Below are 23,682 nucleotides of genomic sequence, written 5' to 3' on the forward strand. Positions count from 1 at the left end.
GAGAGTTCATCCACTTCAATGTCAAAAACACTAAATTGTACACCAAAACAATAGAAATCCATTTGGATGGATCCTTGGATGCAACATTTATGACACTCAAAAACAGGAGTGAACTTCAAAAAGTCAATTTATTTTGCATAACATTTATGACACTAAAAAACAAGAGCAAAAACATCAAAATGTCAATTTGTTGGATACCTCTATGAGTCTTTTTTTAAAAAAAGAATAGAAGGTCCTTGCTCTATTTTTTTCTAATAACAATAGACACAAGGTAGGAGGGAAGGAGAAAATAATTGTCTAGACTCTTACTAAGGATTATGTGATGATGGATACTAATCGAAGAATTCCCTTGTTTTCATGTGCGATTTAAAACATGACCATAAAGGCTACATTATTTTCATGACATTAACAAGTTCAAATGATTCAACATCTAGCAACAAACTAAGGTTGAGAACCTTAAAAATGTATGTGGCTTGTAGTCTTTATAACACTTTTGATGGAATACTTCTCTTTCAAGAGAAGTGTTACAAGCTTGAGCAACATTCTATATCATCTTATCATTAGGTATAGAATAAATTCGCATCCACTAGAAACACACTTTATAAATACATGACTTGTAGTCTTTATGACAGTTTTGATGGAATACTTCTAGTTTGGTATAAGAGTTAAAAGCTTGAGTTACATAGTATTTCATCTTTTCACTGGGTCTAGAATAAATTCACATCCACTAGAAATACACTTCATTTATACCAAGGCTATCATTCATGTATAAAGGGGATGTGTCCAATTTTTCCTTTAAGTATAATGCAACAATCAAATTTACAGAGTTCCTATCTTACATATAACACCCCCACTCCCTAGTTGCTCTAAAAAAAGAACTTGCTAACCTACAAAATCTAAAAAACATGAACGTAATTAGAAAGTACTCAAACGTTACTTTTATTTACATTAAGTAGAAAGTTAAAGTATTTCCATGAGTATACATCTTTCACTACTAAATGCTCTGATAGCTTTTTATTACAAATTTCTTTAAAAAGGTTCCAATCTGTGAGTAAACACCTTTACAGAATAAATGCACTAATGGCTTTTTAATACAAACTTATTTGATGATCAAGATTTGACTATTTTCCAAGGATATCTAAACTAAGTACAAATAAATGAATATAAATGTTTGTAATAGACCTATTCTCCTTTCTTACACCCACTTAAGTTCTTAAAAGTTTATGTTTAATTGCTCAAAAACCAAAACATCATTTAAAAAAATAAAATGATGATGATTATTATTATTATTGATTGACTGAAATGAATAATTCCAATGATGATGGATAGTAACCTCAAGAAGATCCCGCATTGGTTGTACGACTACCAACTAAATCAATGGAAACGACATGAGGCTCTTTGGAGAATGGCTAGGTAGGGGAGAGAGCAGCAAGACTTTACTTCATACATGGTAGCTTAGTTGACAAAAAAGGGCCACACCTTCTCAATTGACACGTTTACTCCAACCTACAAGAGCCACAGACAATGTTTTCCAGGTTGAGAAGCACGATGCACCTCCACCTTTCCATCAACTTCCCCAAAGGACAATATTTGGGACACCATGTCACGCAACTCTCCTTCGAAGGATTGGATCGCCCACTGTGATGGGAAGCCACCAGATTTCCCAGACAACCACTCTCATTGCCATTTGGCAAGATCTTATCTACATCTTCCATGCCATTGGGTGTGGGGGCAATGGGTCTCAAACAAAAAAAATCACATAGAATTGGAATTAATTTTTTTACTTCTTCAAGAGAAAAGAACACTTTTTGTAAAAACAAATTGTTTACCAGTGCAAAACTTAAGTTGAAATCTCTCTCTCTCTCTCTCTCTCTCTCCTCTTTGTGCGTGCTTATAAGAGATCTCCCTCCTTGTAAGAGAAGGGACTGCTACAGTTCTGAGATTCCCCACAAACATGTCTCATGATTGAGAAGCTCTCCCAAAATAGGCGGGCGTCTAAAAAATTACACTTAATATCCAGTATTCAGAAGATTCTCTATACCAAGTGCCACTCGATATCACACTTAGTTTGTCCTATGAAGATGAACGACTTTGCTTCCTGGCAGTTTTCAATGTGTTATGGGATTTTCTGATAAATCATGTGAGAAATAAACACAGTAGACAGGCAAAATTTGGCGAGTAGATTTACAAATGCCTAGCATTTCTTGCTTGCTTGGCAAAAGAATTGATTAGAGACACCACATCATGTACAGGATACACATGGATTACAAGGATATCTGCTTAGATAATAAACTTAAGTAAAGAATGACTTCGAAAGCATTTTCAGGTTTCACAGGGCCTTCTTAATTTCCAGCAATCCAGGTTTCTCTTGGTTAGCAGCAGCAATGTCAGCTTCTGATGCAACCACAACAACTACACTTTTCTCTTTTGCAGCCTCGAGAACATCAGCAAACTCCTTGAAATTACTCAGCCTGCAAAAAACATCATCACTTACTACTATCAGGATCTGCAATATTTGAACACACCTATCTAGCCCATGAGTCTCAGATACACTCAAGATAGGATGTTGAGACAATATATGATACCATTGTCCATGATGCACTCCAAATACATACTTTCGAGTTTTTCTCACACAGCATATAACGCTTGGAAAAGGTGATACTCAGCCTTGATTCCATACTCTTGCCCCAAACTTAAGAAAAACATACAGTCCACTGCTGGTGAGCACACAAGCACATGTACTGACACAATGCTGGAACATGATCATGTAAGCTATTGGTTCCTCATTTCTCATTGTCCTAACCCATCTAGAGCCAAAACTACAACTATACCTGCCAAGTTATAAGGCCTTTTCTGCAAGTGGGATAGAGATAGTACCTTGTAGACAGAATTTCCTCCCTCCTCTGTTTTCGTTCTTCCTCTGTAATTCCAAGCATATACCGCAGCATGCTGAAATTGGCCACAATACCAGTGAGGACTACAAGAAGTTGAACCCCCAGCAGAAGAAAACACATTTTGATTCAAAATTACGATTAAAAATGGAATTACAAGCCCGCAAGCATATAAGGGAAGGGAAGGGAAGAAAGGGGGTGGAGGTTGTTGCCCTGTAAGTAGAGTAATATAGTGTTAGCCTCGACATTCCCCAAATGGGACAGTTCCTATGCAATTCAATTGCATCTTCTCTACTTCAATGCTCTTCAAATCCCAATTCCAGCTCTTCGTCGACCATGTGCAAGCATATAAGGGAAGGTGTTGTGGGAAAGGGGGAAAAGGGGGGGGGGGGGGTGGGGATTGGTTGGGGGTTGTTGCCCTTTAAGCAGAGCAATATCAAGTTCGCCGCAAATGGAACATGTCCAAATCCCAATTCTGCTATGCGTAGAACATGTGCAAAGGAGTGTCATTTATAGGAAGGTGGTGTGGAGCACATGATGCAAAACGACAGAGAAAACAATTGATTGAACACTCGCAATCTGAGAGGGACAGCTTCTACAAGAAAATATGCAAGGACGCACAAAAACTAAACACATCTAAACCTATTTAAACCAAAAATTAGGGTCTACAAACCTAATGAGGTGCGAATAGTGCCTGGCAGCTTAATATAACTCACTAAAGAGTAAACAAACTAAATTCTAACTTTTCATATTTAAAACAATGGTCTTGTGGGTCATTGCTCTCAACAAATTACCTCCTTGAACTCTGATAGACAAAGACACACATTGGTTGTGTTCATTGCCAAAGCAAATCTCCAAGGAACCTTTAATATAACTTTCTTTCTTTCTCTGCTAAGCCTAGCCCTGCTGAGCCCAGCCTAGCATGCACTTCTCATACTCAACCTGGGGTGGCACAGTCCAGCCCTCTACTCCTCTGCTCAGCCCAGCCTTCCTCTCCTGCTCAGCCCTGCCCTCTCTCCTCTGCTCAGACTAGCCCTCCTTTTCTCTCCCGCTGAGCCCAACCTAGCGTGCTCCTCTTAAGCTCAGCCCAGTCCCCCATAGCTCTTTAGGCCCCAGTCCAGGAGTGAGGACAGTTGGGGGGTCTAGCAAGAAAAAGGATCTACAAGGAAAGCTATGCACTAGCAGCCCTAAACACTCCTTTTCCAAAGACATAAGCCAGACGATTCACCAAACTCCAACAGGACTCAAGGGATTATACTTGCAAAAAGCAAGAGCAATAGATTCGTCTAATCTTGAGATGCATGAGCTCAAGCAAAAGCTTACAGCAATGAAATCAACAAAATAGAGTGACACGAACCTGCAAGATCTGACCCTATCACTAACCTAGAATCTCGTCCTCAATCCAACCAAAATCATAGTGCAGGCGCCTCGCTCCTCCCAACCACCCCCGAGCACGTGGGCTACAGCTCGACTCATCCATAGGCCCGTATCTAACCCAGGCGTCCCATACCACCTAAGCCCGTCCAAAGGACCCTTGATACACCACCTATGATCCGCCATGTAGATGGCTAGACTCCCAGCCTGGGTCCAAGCCCCATCCATCAGTTGAGGAGCACTCAACTGAACTTCACAATAGCACTGGCCCTCCCTCTATATAGAAGGAAACCCGCTATAGATAGCACAATGCTATGAATAGCTCCCTCCATATAAAGCAAGCACTATATCTGAATCAATCTCTATATATAGCAATCTCGGCTAAAAATAGCCATCCAGCCCTATGCTATCCCATAACCCACGTTCACCTGCTATCCAACCCTAGGTACACCATGCACATGACATAGAGGAATGAGGAAAGGAGGCAATAGTGAAAGAGAAATTCTTGAAGCTAAGGTGGGTAGAGCTGGCGAGCTAGAGAACAAGAAAGGACCACTACTTCAACACAATACAACTCCTACTTCATAGTTACAGCGATGAACTCAATAAACGCAGATATGACAATAGAAGTGGACACAAACGTTAACAGAGATGACATCCAAGAAGAGATCACATAGAATAAGGAAAGAACCAATAATGCATTTCCACTTAGAATCAAGGGGTTACCAAACAAATTGGGGGATTTTTAAACCAGAATTTGAGACAAGAGATGATGAACTTAGCAATTTCAAATAAAGAATATGCTATATCAAGCAAAGGAAGAAACAGACATGCATGCCAAGTCAGTAGGAGATTGGATACAAGCCCAATGAGCACCCACCCCATTCAGGGTACCATCATTGCGCCATCTAGACACTCAAGCTACCCCACACCCGCCCACAAGTACATCCCACATTGAGAAGCAGAGGACGTCAACAACAAATCTCAGACATGTTGTAGAGACACCAGACACTCATGCTCGGCACATGACATAAGACAAATGAAAGAGACTCCTCCCGACATATGAGTTTCTTTCCAGCATTTCCTAGTTTCATCGGTAATCTTTTCTTCTTTAGTTCCCCCCATGGAGGGTGTACTATCATGATGATTTCAATCTTCATGGTCTCACAGGCTTGTTTGGCCTTCCTGAGATGTGTATAACTCTCTATCTCTTGCGCGCGCACGTGTGTGTGTGTGTGTGTGTGTGTGTGTATCCATTGGAGCAAGGTATTTGATTCGCCACTTGCTTTACAGACACCTATTAAAGCATATAATCTTATGAAATTAGGACATTCCCCTTGGGTCTGCATCATAGGCCCATTTGGAGGCTACTTACATCTATGTTGCAGCCTTTTGTTCTTGTTCCTCCGTTGTTTGTATAGGACAGATTACTGGACTGGAATCTGACTTCCTTGTCTCCTGCTACCCGTTCACTTTCAATGCATAATTTGACATCCTCGATGGTCTACAGATTTCTTCTTCCACCGCCATGGATTGATAAGCATGCCAACACTCTTTGGAATTTGGATAGGCCTTTATCTTGGTGGCAATCAAAACTCAAGAAAATTTGGAAAGCTAAATTGCCATTGAAACAGAGGCTTTTCTTTTGGAGATGTATAGTGGGAGCTTTTTCCATTGGGGTGAAATTGGAAGCACGTCGTATTGCTTCCTCTTCCCCCCCCCGTTGCTCTCATCATCGTGAGACAGTTCCCCATTTGTTCTGGTCTTGCCCGCACTCTCGGATATTGATCACTCATGTTTCTCATTTGCTGCCGCTTCAGTTTCCCTCTATCAAATTCGGGAAACTCTTCTGGATGTTTGGATGCTTCTCATCTCAGATGTCTCCATTCCTCCTTTTCTTCCATTGGGCTCGTTTTTGGGTACTATGGACTATTTGGACACAGAGATGGCATTTTAGGATGGGACAACAGTTCCCTCACGCATATGCTTTCTTCAAAATGTCCCTCAAGCAATCTTTATATGATAGTTATGCTGTGAGGGATTTAAATGCTACTAGCCTTGAAGTGTTTTCTCACTGTTTTTGAGTGCTTCCATTAGGCTCTCTTTTGGACTCTAATGTCATGTACATTGATTTTATGATAATTTTATAGTCACTGGTTTCAAAAAAAAAAAAGTGTGTGCACGCGTGCACGCACTGAAGAAAGAGACACTCTTTGCAGCAATTGCTTTTTGATTGCTTGCAATCTCGTGTCTTTGATCATGTCCTACAGTGAGATTTTCTCTTGCTGTATTATAGCTCTCCCTTTCTGGGATAGCTTTTTTTGTAATATAATGACTCAAAGATTCCACCCAAAAAAAAAAAGTGCACGCACACACACGCACAGAGAGAAGCAGCAGAAGACAACAAACCCTTCGATTAACCAGAGTGCAACCTCTGTGGTTCCACTTGAACCTTTTCATTTGGCAACATTGCAATACCAACTGGAACACACTTAATGCAGTTTGAGCATTGGTACAACCACGTAACCACTTTTAGCTATATGAAGACTAAAGCTATTACACCAGTGCTGCCATTACTCTCTGCGATCTTATTATCAAAAGGAAAGCACAGATGGAGATCCTAATACATACCTGCCATACCTCTTACACCCAACAGACACATCGTAATATTGAGAACACATCAAAGTAGCATACCTTGAATAGCCCTTTGCATCTGGTAGCTGATAGGAATCAATGTCACCAATGGTGCCAATTATTGCTTTTGTCAATGAATCGGTATCTAACTCCAGTCCTCTAAGGAACTCTACAGTGTTATCATAGATGTCCAATGTCTTGAGCAGATTAGGATCCCTGTAAGATAGGAAAGAGAACACACCTACACATACAGAGGTTGCAACAAAGTTCAAATGAGCCGTGCTACTGCAATATTGTAGGGCAATCTGCTTGCAAGAAAACGGCAGCTCAGTTGTGACAGCTGTCAAACTGACTTTATAGGCACCATCAATTTCTGGTTAAAGATGGCAAATAGCAGCCCGGATGTTAAAGGAGATGGTGAGGATAACCTGAATGTGAATCAAAGTCACAGAAGCCTCCATAAGCCCCTCCACTCACACGGACGCGGTCCCAAAGCCACGTGTTACCAACGTACCTTGAAATGACATATGCACTTCCATTCAATTTGTAGCCAGTGTCATATATGTTACCTGCTTTCCCAACATAGTTTACCTAGAAAAGCAAACATGTTACATCATAAGATATTATAAGAGTATTTTCAGGAAGCATTACCTAAACAACGGATTTAAAGAATCAAATAGAAGGAGAGAAGCAATAGAGCTTTGACAGAAAAAGATATACTCTATACCCTACCGAACATGTCCTCCTGCACAGGACCAAGAATTGAAAGGACGGTTACCAGACAAAACATTATAACTACAATAAATTGAACAAAAACAGGAATACAGTGAATTGACTCTGGCAATCTGGCTTTCACACTAACACACTTCATGCAGTCACAGCATCCAACCCTTTGTTTTGTGGGTTACTCAGAACTTACAATACAATGCAATGATTCCTTTCCTACATCATAAAGGCAGGGCAAACACATTCACCCAGTCAGATGGCCCACACTTGCTTAGCCACAAGATGGGATACCAGAGCAGCGTTAAGACCTAAATCATACTGGGGTCAATAGGGAGCCTGTCCACCAGCCAATAAGAGATCTACCTGTGTAGGAACAATGATTCCCTCATTCACAGGAGGAAGACAATTGGTCCACATTGAAGTCGCAGATGAGTCAGCGCTTGGAAAAGCCTCGAGCAGTGAAGAAACATGAGATTCCGATGCTAAGAGCAACCTCTCATCAGCAGTAAGATTCACCAATGCACCCTTTCTTGAGAGGAAACTGTGCCTTATTTCCTCCAGTGCCTTTTGTACGGTTGGCCAATCATTCTCAACCTGTTTTTCCAATGTATGAAGGTATTCGTAATAGCTGTCCCCCCCACCCCGAAAGAAAATAAAAATAAAAACCTGAGATCAGTGAAGCCAGCAAGAGCCTGGTTGAAATTGTTGTTCAATTAATACCAAAAGCATACTAAATATGATCTTTCATGGGCAGTTCAATAGATTAAACAAGTTTAGTGCCGTTCTCGTAAGGAACACTGTGCATCCAAAAAGTTAAGTCATTCACTTTCAGGAAAAAAATCAATATAAAAATTCTAATTTAAACAGGGCCACTACATTTCAAAGCATAAATCTGTTACTCTTCTGCATGGTGGCCATCTACCAAATTGCAATCAAACGCCAAGCCATCATTACATCCGCATGCTGAAAGACTAATCCCCTGTCCAAACCAATTTTCCTATACACATCCATTTGATCATCCACAAGGCAGACTTCTGCATGAATGATCCCAACCATGCGACAACTTTCCATTGCAAACTAATGGAAAGTTAATAAAACATGATGAACATATACTTTCAGAGTTAAAAATGGCTGTCCTACATATTCAAGGTTTTCTACTCAGATTCAGTAGTATGGCACAACATACAACAGTTGATAAAAGTATACGCAGTCCTTCGGAGGTATCCACAATTGTAGAATCATGACATATCTGCGCTGGCCCCCGTAAAGTACAGGTTTGCTTGATACAGTTTTGCATGTCATGCGCTGAGGTCATTATGAATACATTTCCTGGCAGTACCACCTGCCTGGTGCCCCTTTATCATAAAATCAAGTCACCATTTGCATGCTAACAATCACACTGCAGCAATTAAAATTTCATGCCTTCGAGTATATCAGGCCATCATGCGTCGCATGGACTAGCTATACGGCATCCCCTACCAATGACATCTGCACCCAATCATGGATGGATACTGTATGAACAAAAACTCATATTCATGAACACATACATAAACATCCGCACGTGAGAACCTATTTATACAGAGTCCTTCATAACTGTGTGTCAAGCTGTCACACCATCACGAACCTTTGCAGCATTCAATGTGAGTAGCCAAATGTATTTTGAATCATTATATATTGCGCAGGATAACCCAAGCCCATCTCTTATCGCTTGGAAAGCTTTGCAGTTAAGAGCACACCTTAGACCTCCCATTTGCTCAGAAACCCATCCAGCAGCATTCATTTTAGCATCTAGTCTTGCAGCTGCAACACTATGTCCACTGCCTCTTAAGCGGCTCTGCATGAAAACAAAGTCAAATTGGCAAGCAGCTTTTTTTTAAAAACAAATTAGAAACATGTGTCATCATTATTCACAATGCCCGTACAACCAGCCTGGTCAGCATACTCATACGAATCCTTGCGAGCGTACCTCCATCCGAGCATTACTTTGCGAGACAAATTGTTTGAAGCGCTGCTGATCAGTGAACTGAACGTCCTGAAGCACAGTCCTTATCTGACAGACAGCACAGAATGTCAGAAATGGTCCTTAAAACAAGCAATTTTCTTATTGTTTGAGACTAATTACCAGCCATACTCAAACAGAGTCGAAACATTTTCAACTCACCTTTATTGTTCAAAACACCACAGTTAACATCAAAGGTCCTTCTATAACGCCTTCTCTACCACATTTACTCTATTTGCCCTTAATAAAAGCTACAGTCATCTCAGTCAAAGACACAGGCTCCAGTCAAAAGCGTGGCATTGTTTTCAAATCTAAAAACCACAACCTCCCTCTGTGGAGTAGCCACTCACTAACAACTAGCAAAGTAAAAAAGCCCAACAACAGTAATTAAATGGTGAGGTGCCGATAGCCATGGAACATGCAAATTAATTTCACCTACATCTAAAACTTCCAATTAAGAAACTTGGCTTGTTGAAGATGAAGCGGTTGGGCAACTAGTTCAGATGTGGATGTGGACAGAAGAAAGCCTCACTTCGAACTTATCTAAATGTGAATGAGAACTCATCGATTTTCACCTATACAAGGCGAAGTAGTATAAACAAATATAGACATGATCCGTGTCCAGTCCATATATATTGAGTATTAAAGAAGATTAAACAGGCTGAAAAACAGATAGAACGTTATGCTCACCTGTGTCATTTGGTTAAGCCAAAGAGGGACAGGTTAATCAAAGTCATTGCAATACTTATGGAGCACCACTGGCTTGACAAAATGGGCGGCCTAAGCACCCTTTTTTATAGAGCACCCGAGTACAGTGTGCCTGCAATCAGCGAACCAGCCAGCTACATGGCCGTCAGCCCAAATGGCCGACCCAAGGTCCCCCTCCCCCATATTGTCAAGGCCAGCTGGCCCCACCTTGGCCATAGTTCTACACACGTTGATAGCATCAAGTTTGGCCGATGGTGGGAAAATCACCTTTCTAAAGGTTTGTATGTGCCAAAAATTAAAAAGAATCTCCTGCCAGTTTTGGCCATTGCTGGGTCAGGCCCAGTGGTCAGTTTTATGGATGCACTATACATGATTGCAATGATGGAGATAACATTGTTGCATTTGGCACTTTATGTCATGGTCTCTACATGCTTGATGCATAAGAGAGAGTTGCACATGATGTGCTTGCAGGTGCTTCTACATCCAATATCACAGATGCTGAGCTTTGGCATGCTCTTTTTGGTGGATTTGAACTGACAATTTACAAAGGCAGGATATGGTATCTGCTTTGCTTCACATTTAGTGACGTTCGGTACTAATGCCCTTTGCTAACCTATGGTACGGGTAGCCAACCCTAGGGTTAGTAAAGAGCCTATAGGGCGAGGCTGTTTGACCATTGGGAAGAGAAGTCTATGGGGTAAAGAAGTATTCATAATAAATTCAGCAGCCATGGCCTAAGGCCATATATCAGCACAAGGAAATTCACTATCTTGTGGATCTAGACCATAAGCATGGCAAGTTGTAAAGAAATAAAGCTACTCCAACGTCTCTTATGTAGAAAGGGAGGTCTGGTATGAGACATCGGTGGTTGGGTAAAGTGATTTCATGTGTTGAAGAGGTTGGTCTTTGATTCAATGGACCTGCAATCAAGAAGAACCCTAGGTCAAGGGTCGCTTAGTGCTTTAGCTGCCACCATAATGAAAAGGAGCCAAAGAAGATCACGTGAGCTCAAGCGAAGCGATGGACTGAAATTTTAACAATTTTGAAAGCAAACCTTTCAAATTGATGTTAAAAGTACTTGAGATAAAAGGAAACTGAAATAATTATACCTAGATGAATCCAGGAACATTCCCAAACTCATCCTCTAAAAATACAACATAGTGTAGTTTCAATCTCACGATAGTCACTCACACAAATCCACACACCCACACATACTTGAGCATCCATTTATACAAAGTCTTCGTACTGATTTTTTGTCGGCACTCCGGAGGTGAGGGAAAACTCAGCCGTGACGAAGGCTAGCACTAAAGGAGAAGGCTAATCAAAAAGTAGTCCAAATCTCTTCATTCGAACTACAACTGCTCGTGAAGTCTTCATTTTAGTCTCTCCCAAAAGGAAATTGAAATAACTAAGTTAACTCATAAATGAGTAGGAATTTGGAGCAGTTTTAGAGACAATGTTACAATCCTCACGTTAGACATACATCTCTAATTAGATTTTAAAAAAAAATTGTGAAAATGCAGAGTCAACTGTCTACATGCAGTAAACTCTCATGAATTTTGTACATTAGGGAGAATTATTAGATGTGCCAATAGCTTGCCTTCTCATCTTGTTAGGCTGCCCTGCATCAAACCACCCCCATGAACCTTGTAAATACTTGCCATGATATGGTCAAGTACAATCCAACCCCCATGAACCTTGTAAATACTAGCCATGATATGGTCAAGAACAATTTTAAAGCTTATTTGATGCATGTCACATCCTTAAAACAAGCTAAAACAAGAACCAAAACTTCACAATAGTGGAGAAAGGGCTCAAGGCACATATGTAGAGCATGCCAATGTGCATACTATGTAGGAAGATTTTGTGCACAAAGGATCTCTTGCATAGCATACAAATTGAAAAGAGTCTTTGTACATTTAGGGGAGGATAACATTACAACAGCACATGACATTTTTGCATTGGTACTATGGCAGCTCTTCATGGTGACCAATATATGGGTTCTGTCTTTTGCATCAAAAGGAAAAGCCAAGAGTGAAGGATAGAATTACCAATTCTAACTTGTGTATCCCCCATCGATGTGTTATACATGGGAATGCATAGAGGTGACCACGGCTTATAAGTGTGACTTAGAAGCATTAGACTAAGACGTTTCACAAGAATAAAAAGAACAATGTATGATTTTTCGTTTTGTTAAAGAGATACCCAAAGCAATAAGTTATTTTCATATGTATTTGACGGTAGACATGTGGGTGTAAAAGTGCACATGTTTTGGACATGATTGTCGAGAAAGATAAACCAACGACTTTAAATATAAAAAAGCAAAGAAAGGCTCTATGACCAATTTATAAATAAGGATGGACGAATACATAAAATCACATGTATTATGACCTTGATATCAATCCTGAACTCAATAAAAAGCACCAAACCAACTATTTAAATAAGAAGTGGATTCCTTATAAAATTATATATTCTAGTTAGCGTGGCCACAAAGGATTCAATTCCCATTCAAGGATCCATGAAATGAAGCTTAAGGAAAAGATCCACGCAAGAATCTTGAGGATTCTTTCAATTATCGTAGTTTATGGCAAAAACTTCAACCAATTTGAAGCAGTACATGAATTAAAGACATTATAGTCATCAAACTGATGAATTAGCTTGTTCATGACCATGCAAATTAGACTTTTTTCATTTGTAGATGCATTCCCTTGGCATGTGTCTTGCTTGTAAAGAGCAACGGATATAATTGAGTTCATCTCAAAGAAGATTAGACCATGAACAACGATTTCTTATTTATTCATATTTGTCTAGAATGATTCAAAGGCAGCTTAATGTTGAAATTTATCTTCGTCATAGATATTTTGTTAGTGCATGGCCCATGGGTTGATATATTCTAATGCTATTTAACAAGATTTTGTCATTTCTTTTATGAGACTCTCATATAATGTAGGAAACTACTCATTAAAGACAATAAGATTATATGCTAAAAATATGTCTTGAATATGTACTATAAGAGATCATACATCCTTATGACCGCCCAAAGAAACAAAATCTTAGCCTTGTATCTAGTACATAAAGTTTTTGGAAATGCAGATTCCATGTCTATCTCTTAAGGCTCAAGGATTTAAAGCACAAAATTTATAACTTGGAACCTAGATACATGGAGATCTCATGACAAATTTAAGATCCCTAACACACGTTAAAGGGCGATTGTGGTATACATCTTAAGATTGAAAAAACTATTTCTAAAATACTATGGACTACTTGCACATATGATATTTGTTGCAGGACTCAAATATTGATGCAAGATTACTAAGATATGATATTTGATGCAAGACTGAAATATTGATGTGTATTGGTATCTATTCAAGCAAACTAGCTTATTTTGAGAAGAGATTTCACGAAATAGTGCACATACATATATTATTTCCCTTTTGATATAAAACATATGCTTAGAACTTCACTCAGTACTAGTATAATCATTTGAATGGACAATAGAGGAATGGAATAGATAGACTAACACAATTTTGCAAAGAGCCTTGTGAAGGCTTGATAGTCTTCTTCAATGATGAAATTTTTTAATGGACTGACAAATATGAAAGAAGATGGCTGGGATGGGATGGGTAATGCATATGGCGCAAGATTACAATCTATAAGATCTCACCAAAGTCAGCTTGATTTCTAAGACATGGATCTTAGTCTCATAGTACATATAAACCTTTAAATATGAAGTCTACAGTAATTGGAAATTGGAAGATGAAACTATATATATGTTCAAAAATATGAGATGAATGTATCAAATCCAAGATGGTGAGGTGGAATAATATGTTTTTGATAGCTTGTTTCATCCTCTAGTCATTCCTAGACGGGATCAATAAGGTATTTCTCGGAAAGTTATCTAGAACAAAGACTAATATGGGACAAATTTTGTTAAGAGTAGGTTTACCAAGTTGATACCCATTACATACGCCTTTAAAATTAATAGTAGATATTGCAGGTGTCTAATTGACATTGATCATGCTTACATTGTTCTACATAAAATATATAGATAAGACAAGAGAATATGTTGCTTATGTATATCTCTATGAGGTGACAAGAATGGAAGAGGTGCATCCCCATGGTCTAGAATTTGCGTACTCGTGATAAACGTACAGCTATAGGCCATAGCTTTGATAGAGTTTTAGTTCATATCTTTCATTGTATATCTTGAAGGAAACAAAATAAGCAAGTTACTTTATATATCTCGATGAATCCAAGACCGTGCCCATACTCATTCTCTGAAACCATGACAAACCCTTGCTGTCCTTAGGTCTTGAATTTACTTATGTCAAGTTTCAAGTTTTGAACAACTTATTTCGGGTCAGAGTCACTTGCTCCACGTATTTGCTAAACCTAAACGTTCCATGTAAGGTCGTAGTGGTAAGGCAAAAGCCTTGGCGGGGACACAATATCGAGGTAGTGAGGTTAATTCCTCATTCCCACATGGTAGCTCCTACTTAAAATAATCTTTAAACTCGATTTACTTGCTGTTGCCTTGCTTCTCTTGTAAATGCATCTAAGAGCCTTCTTTTCTAGCTTCCTTTTCTGCTTAACAAAAGTGCATTCTCTTCTTGCCCATAATTTTCACACAACTTCATAGGTTTTGCATCTAAGTCAGCTGCCAATGAGGCTGAGGGAGAGGAGCTTGAGGAGATGAGAGCATCATAGATTAGCAGTGGGAGAGTCCACCACGGTGCTACCAGACGAGGGACACACTCCACGTGTGACACGGATAGAAACCAAAGCACGCACGATCGAGATTCCGTCTATCTTAGCCCTTCTTAGAGGCGACCGCCAGAGGCGAGGCATCACCCTTGACGTAGCCCACCGGATCCAGACATCGAGGAGACCACGCCCTCCCCCACGCCGTGAGACATCTGCAGACACAAATACAAGAGCTCCTCACGTCTCATCAGAGAACCACTAGGTTACCTGGATATATGGAACCTGAGCATGTACAAGGAGTGCTAGCTCTGGGCACCTGACACTCCTCTGTTATTTGGCTTTCGCTACTCCAGCATTTCGACACTTGATTCATTGCGAGGCCTCTCACAGATGTTAATACATCTTTCTTTCTTTCCTCTCTCTCTCTCTCTCTCTCTCTCTCTCTCACCCTTTACTATACGTTCACCTGCGGTATGCTCTCAATGTAAACAAAACCTTGCTAGGCCTCTAACAAAAGAAAGTTTATGATTCGTCCATTCTTGCGATGAGATGTTTTAAGCATCTCTGATATCAAGGTCAGCTTGATCTAGCTGCAAGTATCCAGATATGGAGCCATAAGCGTTGCTGTAAATCAAAGTCGCATGTTAATCGTCTCAAATGAAAGCATAAAAGGGACTACTATCATCAGACATAGATAACAATGCATTGAAAATTGCTCAGCCTGCTTATGTTTCTTTGCTGGGTCCTACATGAGGACTTAATCGCAAACAGTTTAATCACAAACTAACCTAGAAAATACCAGACGACAGACCGAGAGGAACAATGTGGATGAGTTGAATACAAGCCTATGACTGTAAGAGTAGCAAGCCTTCCATATACACAATCATCGATCTAGTGAAGCACCAGGTCTTGAGGTACTATCAGAGAATAAGCAAGAAAATATTTTTGATCCCAACTGTTATCTTCAATTTTAGAAGGCCAAAAGCTGGTTTTTGTTCTTTCAAGTATTCCAAAAATAAGTAAGCCTAACCATCCCCTCATGCAACAAGGCATATAGCAGTAGAATTGCCATACCAATTGAAAAAGTTCTTGAATCTGAGAAGCCATGGCCTTGCCACGCACAATAATATGACTAGAGGGCTCTTTCCTACCCCTCATGGCTGACGTGCTCGGAAAAACTGAGATACCCCCTGTTTTCCTTCCAATCAGCTGATTCAACTCCACAAAATCCATGTCTTTCGTTCCCATCTCCAGCAGTGATTGGCTACACAAGAACAATACAGAAAAACATTATCCAACAACTGTATTTAGATCTTACGATGTACCAAATAGCAGATCCTTCTATTAAACATATAGAAATTATTGGAGCCCAAGAAGACAAAAAACCACAACAAAACATGGAGTAGCCTCAGCTTCTAGCGAGAACTCCCAAAAGAGACAATTGAGCAGTCCATAACACCCACATAATTCTGATGTCATTTTCCATGAAGAAGAAGCCACACAACCTGCTTTAACAAAACCACCTTTCTACTCGAGCTGCTCTCACCTCAACACCCTCAAAGAATGTCATGTTGACCCTTCAATGGAGACTAGCTCCTTCTCTTTATGAGAGCACCTGGCCCTTCAAACTTGCCATTGGTAATGACCATACCTTAGAAGAGCCAAATTTCCAGCAGGTGACAATAAACATCCATTCGCACTTCTAAGCCTCCCTCAAGCCTACATTGCCTCAAAATTTGATATAAAAGCTCTTTAGCATGGAGTAATGATCAAGGCCTCGGCTTCTAATGAGAACTCCCAAAAGAGACAATTGAGCAGACTATAACACCCACATAACTCTGATAACATTTGCAATAAAGGAGAAGCCACACAACCTGCTTCAACAAAACCACCTTTCTGCTCAAGCTGTAATGTTGACCCTTCAATGGAGGCTAGCTCCTTCTCTTTAAAAAAGCACCTAGCCCTTCAAGCTTGCCATTGCTGATAGCCACCATAGCTACGCTGAAACGCGTTTCAGAACCCAACCAGGCCTGAAACGCCATTTCAAGGAAGCCTGGATTCTAAAACGCGTTTCAGAACCCTGCAACAGCTGGCTGAAACGCGTTTCAGGGCACAGAAACGGCCCGTTTCAGACAACAAAGTATCTAGGGTCTCCAAATGTTGTGAAAATTCGCTGCCAGCCCAATTTTGGTCGTTTTGATTTCAATTTTGGCCTCATATGCAATGTTTCACTCCTTCCACTCCTTCAGCCTCATACTCTCTCCATCCTCAAGGTTTTCCATGAGCCCCATTCACTCCTTTCTCTCCTGCAAGCTGCTTGAAACCTCCATCATCATCTACTCCCATTCAGCCCTCCTTCAAAGCTCTAACTCCACTCCTTCAGCCCTCTTTCAACCCTCCTTCAGCCCCCTATTTCAGCCTTCTAAGTTAACTCCTAAGTTCTAATTTGTAACTTGTTCTAAGTTCTAACTTCTAAGTGACATTGTGGTAAGAATAATGCACTATATTTTAAGTTACGGGTAGGTTGTAGGCTGTAGCAATCTAAATGTGTGTGTTCTCATCTCAAAACCTCCCTTTCTAAAACCCCCTTGCTGACGTGGCATTTCCCCATTTCAACCCTCCCAAAAATCCCAAAACGTTTCGGTTTCCGTTTTTGTTCCCCGTTTCCGTTTCCTCTAGCTATGATAGCCACACCTAGAAGAGCTAAATTTGATGCAGGTGACAATCTATCACATCACCACCCATACTCAATTTAAACATCTCTAAGCCTCCCTCAAGCCTACATTGCCTCAAAATTTGATACATAAGCCCATTACATTGAGTGCTAAAAGCACTCACATAACTCTAACTTCTTTAGCTTCAATAGCATTTCTAGAGCCCTTGGATTTCATGCTTTTAGAAATGGGATTAAGTGCTCTTTTTTAAAACGTCGTGAATAGGCAAGAAACCGAAAGGCTCTAAAGAAACCCTTGCCCCAGTCCTATTCCCCCGGCTAAGTCTAGGGTAAGCCCCGGGTAGGACCAGCTGACCCCTAGTGTGGGTTGGAATCACCCTCACTCTCTACTTGCGGATGCCTTTCTTGAGATAAGACTGCCTACCACTCTATCACGTCAATTGCTAAGTGTAGCCACAAACTTGGCATTTTTGTATAGAACCTTATTTCCAATTAACCTTGTCATAAATCTTGATGCTCTCCTTCGTTATGCATGTCATGACCGGTTTGCAGCTCTTAGACGATTCCTAACCAATAATTTCTTAGAGCTTCTTTTGAGTTTCCTTGGGCCTGCTTTGAAGTATTATGAACGATCTAAATTGACAAGAACCAACTATGATTTGTTTGGCCAGCGATAGTCTTATGCAATTGTTGTGTAAACCAACAAATTGCATATTTTCGACATCGCAAGCTGGTTGGGTGTAAGAGTTAAATAATATATACCTTTGTAAATACTAGAATATGACCAATCGTCAAATTCACCATTTTGTTGTTCTACAGTCTAAATGTCTACAATGAAGATAAAAAAGAAAGCCAAAGAGAGGAAAAAGGAACTAACAAAAAGATTTTGAAAAACAAAAGGTAGATATACCTAGCAAGCAAAGCAATGTTTACTCCATCACTTCCCAAGCATAAGCAGCTATATTGGGTTTCGAAAGACCAGTGGTGTCTCTCAAGCAAACCAAGATCTTACAAAAATACATCAATTAAACAAAAGGAAACAAGTACAAGAAATAAAGAAGAAGGGAAGAAAGTAACTAAACAAAAATAAACAAACAAATCAAGAAACAAAAGAGGCCAAAACAAGAGGAATAAAATCTCTCTCTCTCTCTCTCTCTCTCATGTATGAATGAAAGAAATAATGACAGAATAAATGAATTATTTAAACTAAAGGAACCACTTACACTTATGTAACACTTCCTAAAATGATGCAATATTAAGTTCCTTACTCAAAAAGCACATGCATACTCAATCTAGCTCTTTTTTCAAAACTAGAAAGATTAAATTAATATTCTCGAGCTAAATAAGAGTTTATTTCCAGCACTCTTTTAGAGGTGCAAGCCTTGACATCTATTCTAAGCCCCAACTACTAATTCACCAGACCACCACAAAACATTATAGTCACTTAAAGTTTATATATACCTTCATAAGATCTTGTGCGTTGATAGGCCACCGTTGCACGGCTAGAGACCTTGAGACGACCTTGCATTGTCTTTGGGGCTGTCCTAAAGCACAAAGCATTTGGCATGGGGCCCTACGAACAGTGGCTCAAACACAAAGGACGCAGTGGCATTTTACCTGGGGTATGGCAGCCTGGATGACAAAGGAGGACACGCCTTCTCTTCTCCATTGACACTGTAACGACAACTTAACAAGATCCACAGATAGAGTGCCTTCTAGCCCAAGGCATAGAGTGCAACTCCCCCATCTCAACAAGGTCACGTTTCTTCCCCACAAGACAATGTTTGTGAGACATCACTACTTGAAACATTTCACTCACTCACTGCTACTACTTGGTGATGGGAGGCGACCAGGTCCTCTTGGTGGCTACCCTCGTCACCATCTGGCAAGACATCATCTACACCATGTGTGCAATATGGAAGCGCGAGACATCAAGATCTAAGGCGACTCCTAATAGGTGGCCACATTTTTTCAAGACGTGGCCTGTAAGTGCCTTTTATGAAGTCACAGAGCGAGGTATCCGCTGTGTGTATCGTCTCCTACCCTGGTTGTTAGACCTTGTTTCAGAGATTCCCAAGGCAGTGAGCTGGTTTTTGGAAAAACAGGCTAAGTTGACAGCCAATTTTTCTACTTTGATTCTCCCACAATCAGCGCCACACAGATGGCTGATTTCTATGGTTGGTTTTTAAGCATTGAGAAAGACTTCTATAAGAAGAAAAAGTCCAAAGACAAAATCTACAAAAGCCTAGAAGAGGCCACCGCTATGAGGAACATGCCCAAACTCATCTTCTAAAAACACAACATAGTGCAGTTTCAATCTCATGATAGTCACTCATAAGGTTGAAAACCAAAAACTCCATCACACATAGCAGGGACTAGCTACTATGACCTCCCCACTGACGTCATCAGCGCCCGATATTGGGTGTATACCATAGTATAAACATACACTCTCACACATACATATCCACACCCCCACACATACTTGAGCATCCATTTATACAAAGTCTTGGTACTGAGTTTCTGTCGGCACACTGGAGGTGAAGGGCAGTCTCAGCCATGACTAGCACTAAAGGAGAAGGCTATGCCTACATATATGATCGCTTGGGGGCAAGCAAAAGGGTACAATGGAAGTGCAAGGGTAGATCGCTGTTCGTTAAAAGGATACATCCAAAAGGTGAGATTGTTTCTGCAATCCATGGCCCGCACGTATTTTCTAAATCACCAAGGATCCAGGTATCCGCTGGTTGTATAATCCTCCACACTGGCCATTGGCGCCTATTTCCAATGTATCTAGGCTATGAGCTGAGACCTTGAGAGGAAGGCTGCAGGGCAGTCAGTTCTCTTTTCAGATTGCTAATCTTACGTATTGTTTTCAAACCTTCTAAGAAAGTGAAGAGAGAACAAGATCGGAAAACCCCAAAAGTTGAAAAGAAAAACAAAAAGGACATGAAACACAGCTAAAAGCTGGAAAGAAAAGTATTTAATCAGCATACTAGTCTTTAACTATAGGCTTCAAATGATTCCAGATTTTGAGGCTGTGTATCGAAGAGATTCACAAACAATCGGAAGCGGTCATTAAGAAGAGGGTTTGACATTTTCATTAAAAAACAAGAAAGGATGGCTGACAGGGTTTCAAGTTAAGGGTCATATGAGAGCCAGTCGTAGAAAGCACAGTTCCAAACCTTAAATGCATAATAAAATTCAACTAAGAAAATCGTTTTCTCTTCAAAAGAGCAGGAAAAGGCAACATAGACATAAAAATAATAATGTACCAGAATAAAGGCACCAAAGGAAGCAGTTTAGAGTCTACTGGGCTCATATCAAAAGCCAGGTCCGCATATAGTACATCATTTGTAAAAAGGTCATGGCGCAACACAGTGGTGCCCTGGATTTCAGAAACCTGCCAGCAGGACAAAAAATCACTAACATCATGACTAGAAAATCACAATATATGTGCACCCCTTAAAATAAAGGTATCAAGTACTACTTACATATTACTTTGTTTATGTGTTGCTTAGCTGAAAAATGAAGCACTTGCAAAGCATGAAGAGCCAATACTATCAAACTGTCAGTGCCACAAAACTTATTCTCATGTGTGAGTTCATCAAACAACAAAAACAGTGAAAAAAGCTTGAAGTTAAGCATAAAAGATGCACAACTATTTAGTGTACAGGAATTAAGTCAAGCTATGGCTTTGCATACTGTGAAAAACGCTGTGCATCTACAGATACCTGATGATCCCAGATTGTAAGAATGTATCGATTTCACTGTTCATACCCCTCTAACAAGAAATTTAATTTAACTTCTTCTACAGAGACATTTTTATAATGGAAGAGTCAGCTTCTGCGACTTGAACAAAACTCTCATCTAATAGGCAAGCTTGAAAAGGCTAATACGTATTTTCCCAAAACGTAAGTCAGCAGATCCAAGTCACAACGAGTGTATACCCCCCCCCCGCGGCACCTTAATACCCTCTTCCATTTTATTTTATTTAAATCAATACAAAGAGTAAAGTGGGTGTGCTGTCCTGTCTTGCACCCTTCACTCCCCACTCAGCCCTAATGGAAGCAAGTTTTACCAGGTGGAGTATATTAACTAAGGAAGACTGCCAAATTCATCCAAAAATATCTTGTAATCTACATCTCCAATACCATATGCAAGCGACAGACATGCTCGCTACAGGCCTCAAAAGATTTTGCAGCTCCTTTTTTATGAAGGTCATACCAGTGGAGTTATCTAAAGTATTCCAAGTATTCCAAACACTCGCCAAACTTGTCAGCCACACAACGGGCCAGGGTGGAGCGGTTACAGGTTCTCATGTTATCGTGAATGATCTGCGGTAAGCCATTCGTTCCTCACCAGATCATTCAGGCGGAGTTTGGGTCACCCCCATTACAGCTAGATGCTGCATTTCAGGTCATCATGTATCTATACCGAGTCAAGGAGTATGGGGATTACACCTTTAGGCGTAGCAAGCTACCTTGGCTAGCACTGTCCTCTTCTATGGCACATGCAGAAGGAGGAGACCAGAGGTGCTGGTATGCACGCACTGGGAGTTGGTTCAAGGGATTGGGGCTCCACATGGACAGACTACCCTCATTCCAGTTTAGCATGGATGCTCCGTTTTCTCCCCTCCTATCACACAAGGTCAACCAAGTTATCCATAAGGATCTATTACAGATACACACATTCCGGACCTGGCTGGGCCTGAGTGATCTTCCAGTGAAACTAGGCTTCTACAGAGATCACTTCTTACATATCACTGCAGAGGGTTTCATTGACCCACCCGTGTACACTCATATTTATTTACCCCACTCACTGAGGATATCTCTTGGGCAGTTCCGGGTCTCTTCACATAGATTTCATATCGAGAGCGTTAGAGCACAACGACTACCTAGGGAGAGGCGCATATGCACTTTGTGTGACATGCAGGAGGTTTAAGACAGAGGAGCACTTCATCTTCAGGTGTCCTGTTTACTATGAGATCCGTGGGCGTTTCTACATTCTGCTGCTGAAATATCACACCTTCAAAAAGGTGCCGCATACATGGCGGTCGGCCTCACTAGAGTGTCAAAAAGCCAGGTTAGACGTAGAGCCAGGGCTGCACCTTTGAGTGGCCGACAACACTCGATCGCCGATTTCATGCCCCCATTGCCACATCCACCCTGATGTCTTGATGGTGGTGGTGATGATGATGATGATGATGAGATAGTCGACTACCAACATACATGACTATGTTGTATTTAGGATTTAGTACTGACATCCTGCATACTTTGCATTTGCATTGGTGTGGATGCTCGTTTAGTAGCTCCACCACCACAGCTCGTTTGTACAAGGTTTTTCACAATCTCATAGACCCATCGGTCTTCCAAAGACTTTAATAAACTTTCTTTCTTTCTTTATTTCTGAAAATTCAGATTATTGCTTGAAAATGGGTTCAGATAGACACGAATAGAAAATACGCCTAGCACCCACTAGCTTTCAAATGATTGGTGTTGGAGAAGTTATATTCTTCACCGATGGCTGGTCATGTTTAACTCAACAAGTCCTATGAAAGGGCAAAGATGGGATCTTAGTGGAGAGGATTATGGAAAGAGCTATGCACCATGCAACCGAAATAGGGATAAAATCGTACAGATTCAAATTATTGTTGTTCTAAAGTCCAAAATTCTACATTGAAAATAAAAGAAAAAAAGAAAGAGAATAAATTTATTTAAAAAAATAAAGGTAGACATACCTAGTAAGCAAAGCCATGCCTATGGCGTCATCAGTGCCCAAGCATAAGCAGCTATACTAGGTTTCTAAAGACACGGGTGTCCCTTGGGCAAACCCAGTGCTTAATACGCCAATTAAACAGAAGGGAAAGATAACGAGAAACAAAGAAGAAAGGAAGAAGGTGACTAAGTAAACATAAACAAAATATCAAGAAACATGAGAGAGCAAAAAACAGGAATAAAATCTCTCTCTCTCTC

At 40.4% G+C, this 23,682-nt stretch overlaps 1 protein-coding gene across 1 annotated transcript in view; it reads right to left on the minus strand.

Moving 5' to 3' along the window:
- Positions 1–1,936: 1,936 nt before the first annotated feature.
- LOC147895736 (presequence protease 1, chloroplastic/mitochondrial-like) overlaps positions 1,937–23,682 on the minus strand; it is a 54,269-nt gene continuing 32,523 nt past the window's right edge. Inside the window, exons 11-19 of the mRNA XM_087382299.1 lie at positions 20,983–21,110; positions 16,111–16,300; positions 9,592–9,675; positions 9,362–9,459; positions 7,989–8,253; positions 7,328–7,490; positions 6,960–7,140; positions 2,878–2,949; positions 1,937–2,471 (exon numbers count right to left, since the gene is read on the minus strand). Coding sequence (XP_087238425.1) covers positions 2,330–2,471; positions 2,878–2,949; positions 6,960–7,140; positions 7,328–7,490; positions 7,989–8,253; positions 9,362–9,459; positions 9,592–9,675; positions 16,111–16,300; positions 20,983–21,110 — 1,323 coding nt within the window. The 3' untranslated portion in view covers positions 1,937–2,329. The remainder of the gene's footprint in view (positions 2,472–2,877; positions 2,950–6,959; positions 7,141–7,327; positions 7,491–7,988; positions 8,254–9,361; positions 9,460–9,591; positions 9,676–16,110; positions 16,301–20,982; positions 21,111–23,682) is intronic.

The sequence above is a fragment of the Dipteris shenzhenensis genome, chromosome 12, assembly GCF_047967505.1.
Source record: "Dipteris shenzhenensis isolate YYH24624 ecotype China chromosome 12, Dip_SZ_1.0, whole genome shotgun sequence".
NCBI lineage: Eukaryota > Viridiplantae > Streptophyta > Polypodiopsida > Gleicheniales > Dipteridaceae > Dipteris > Dipteris shenzhenensis.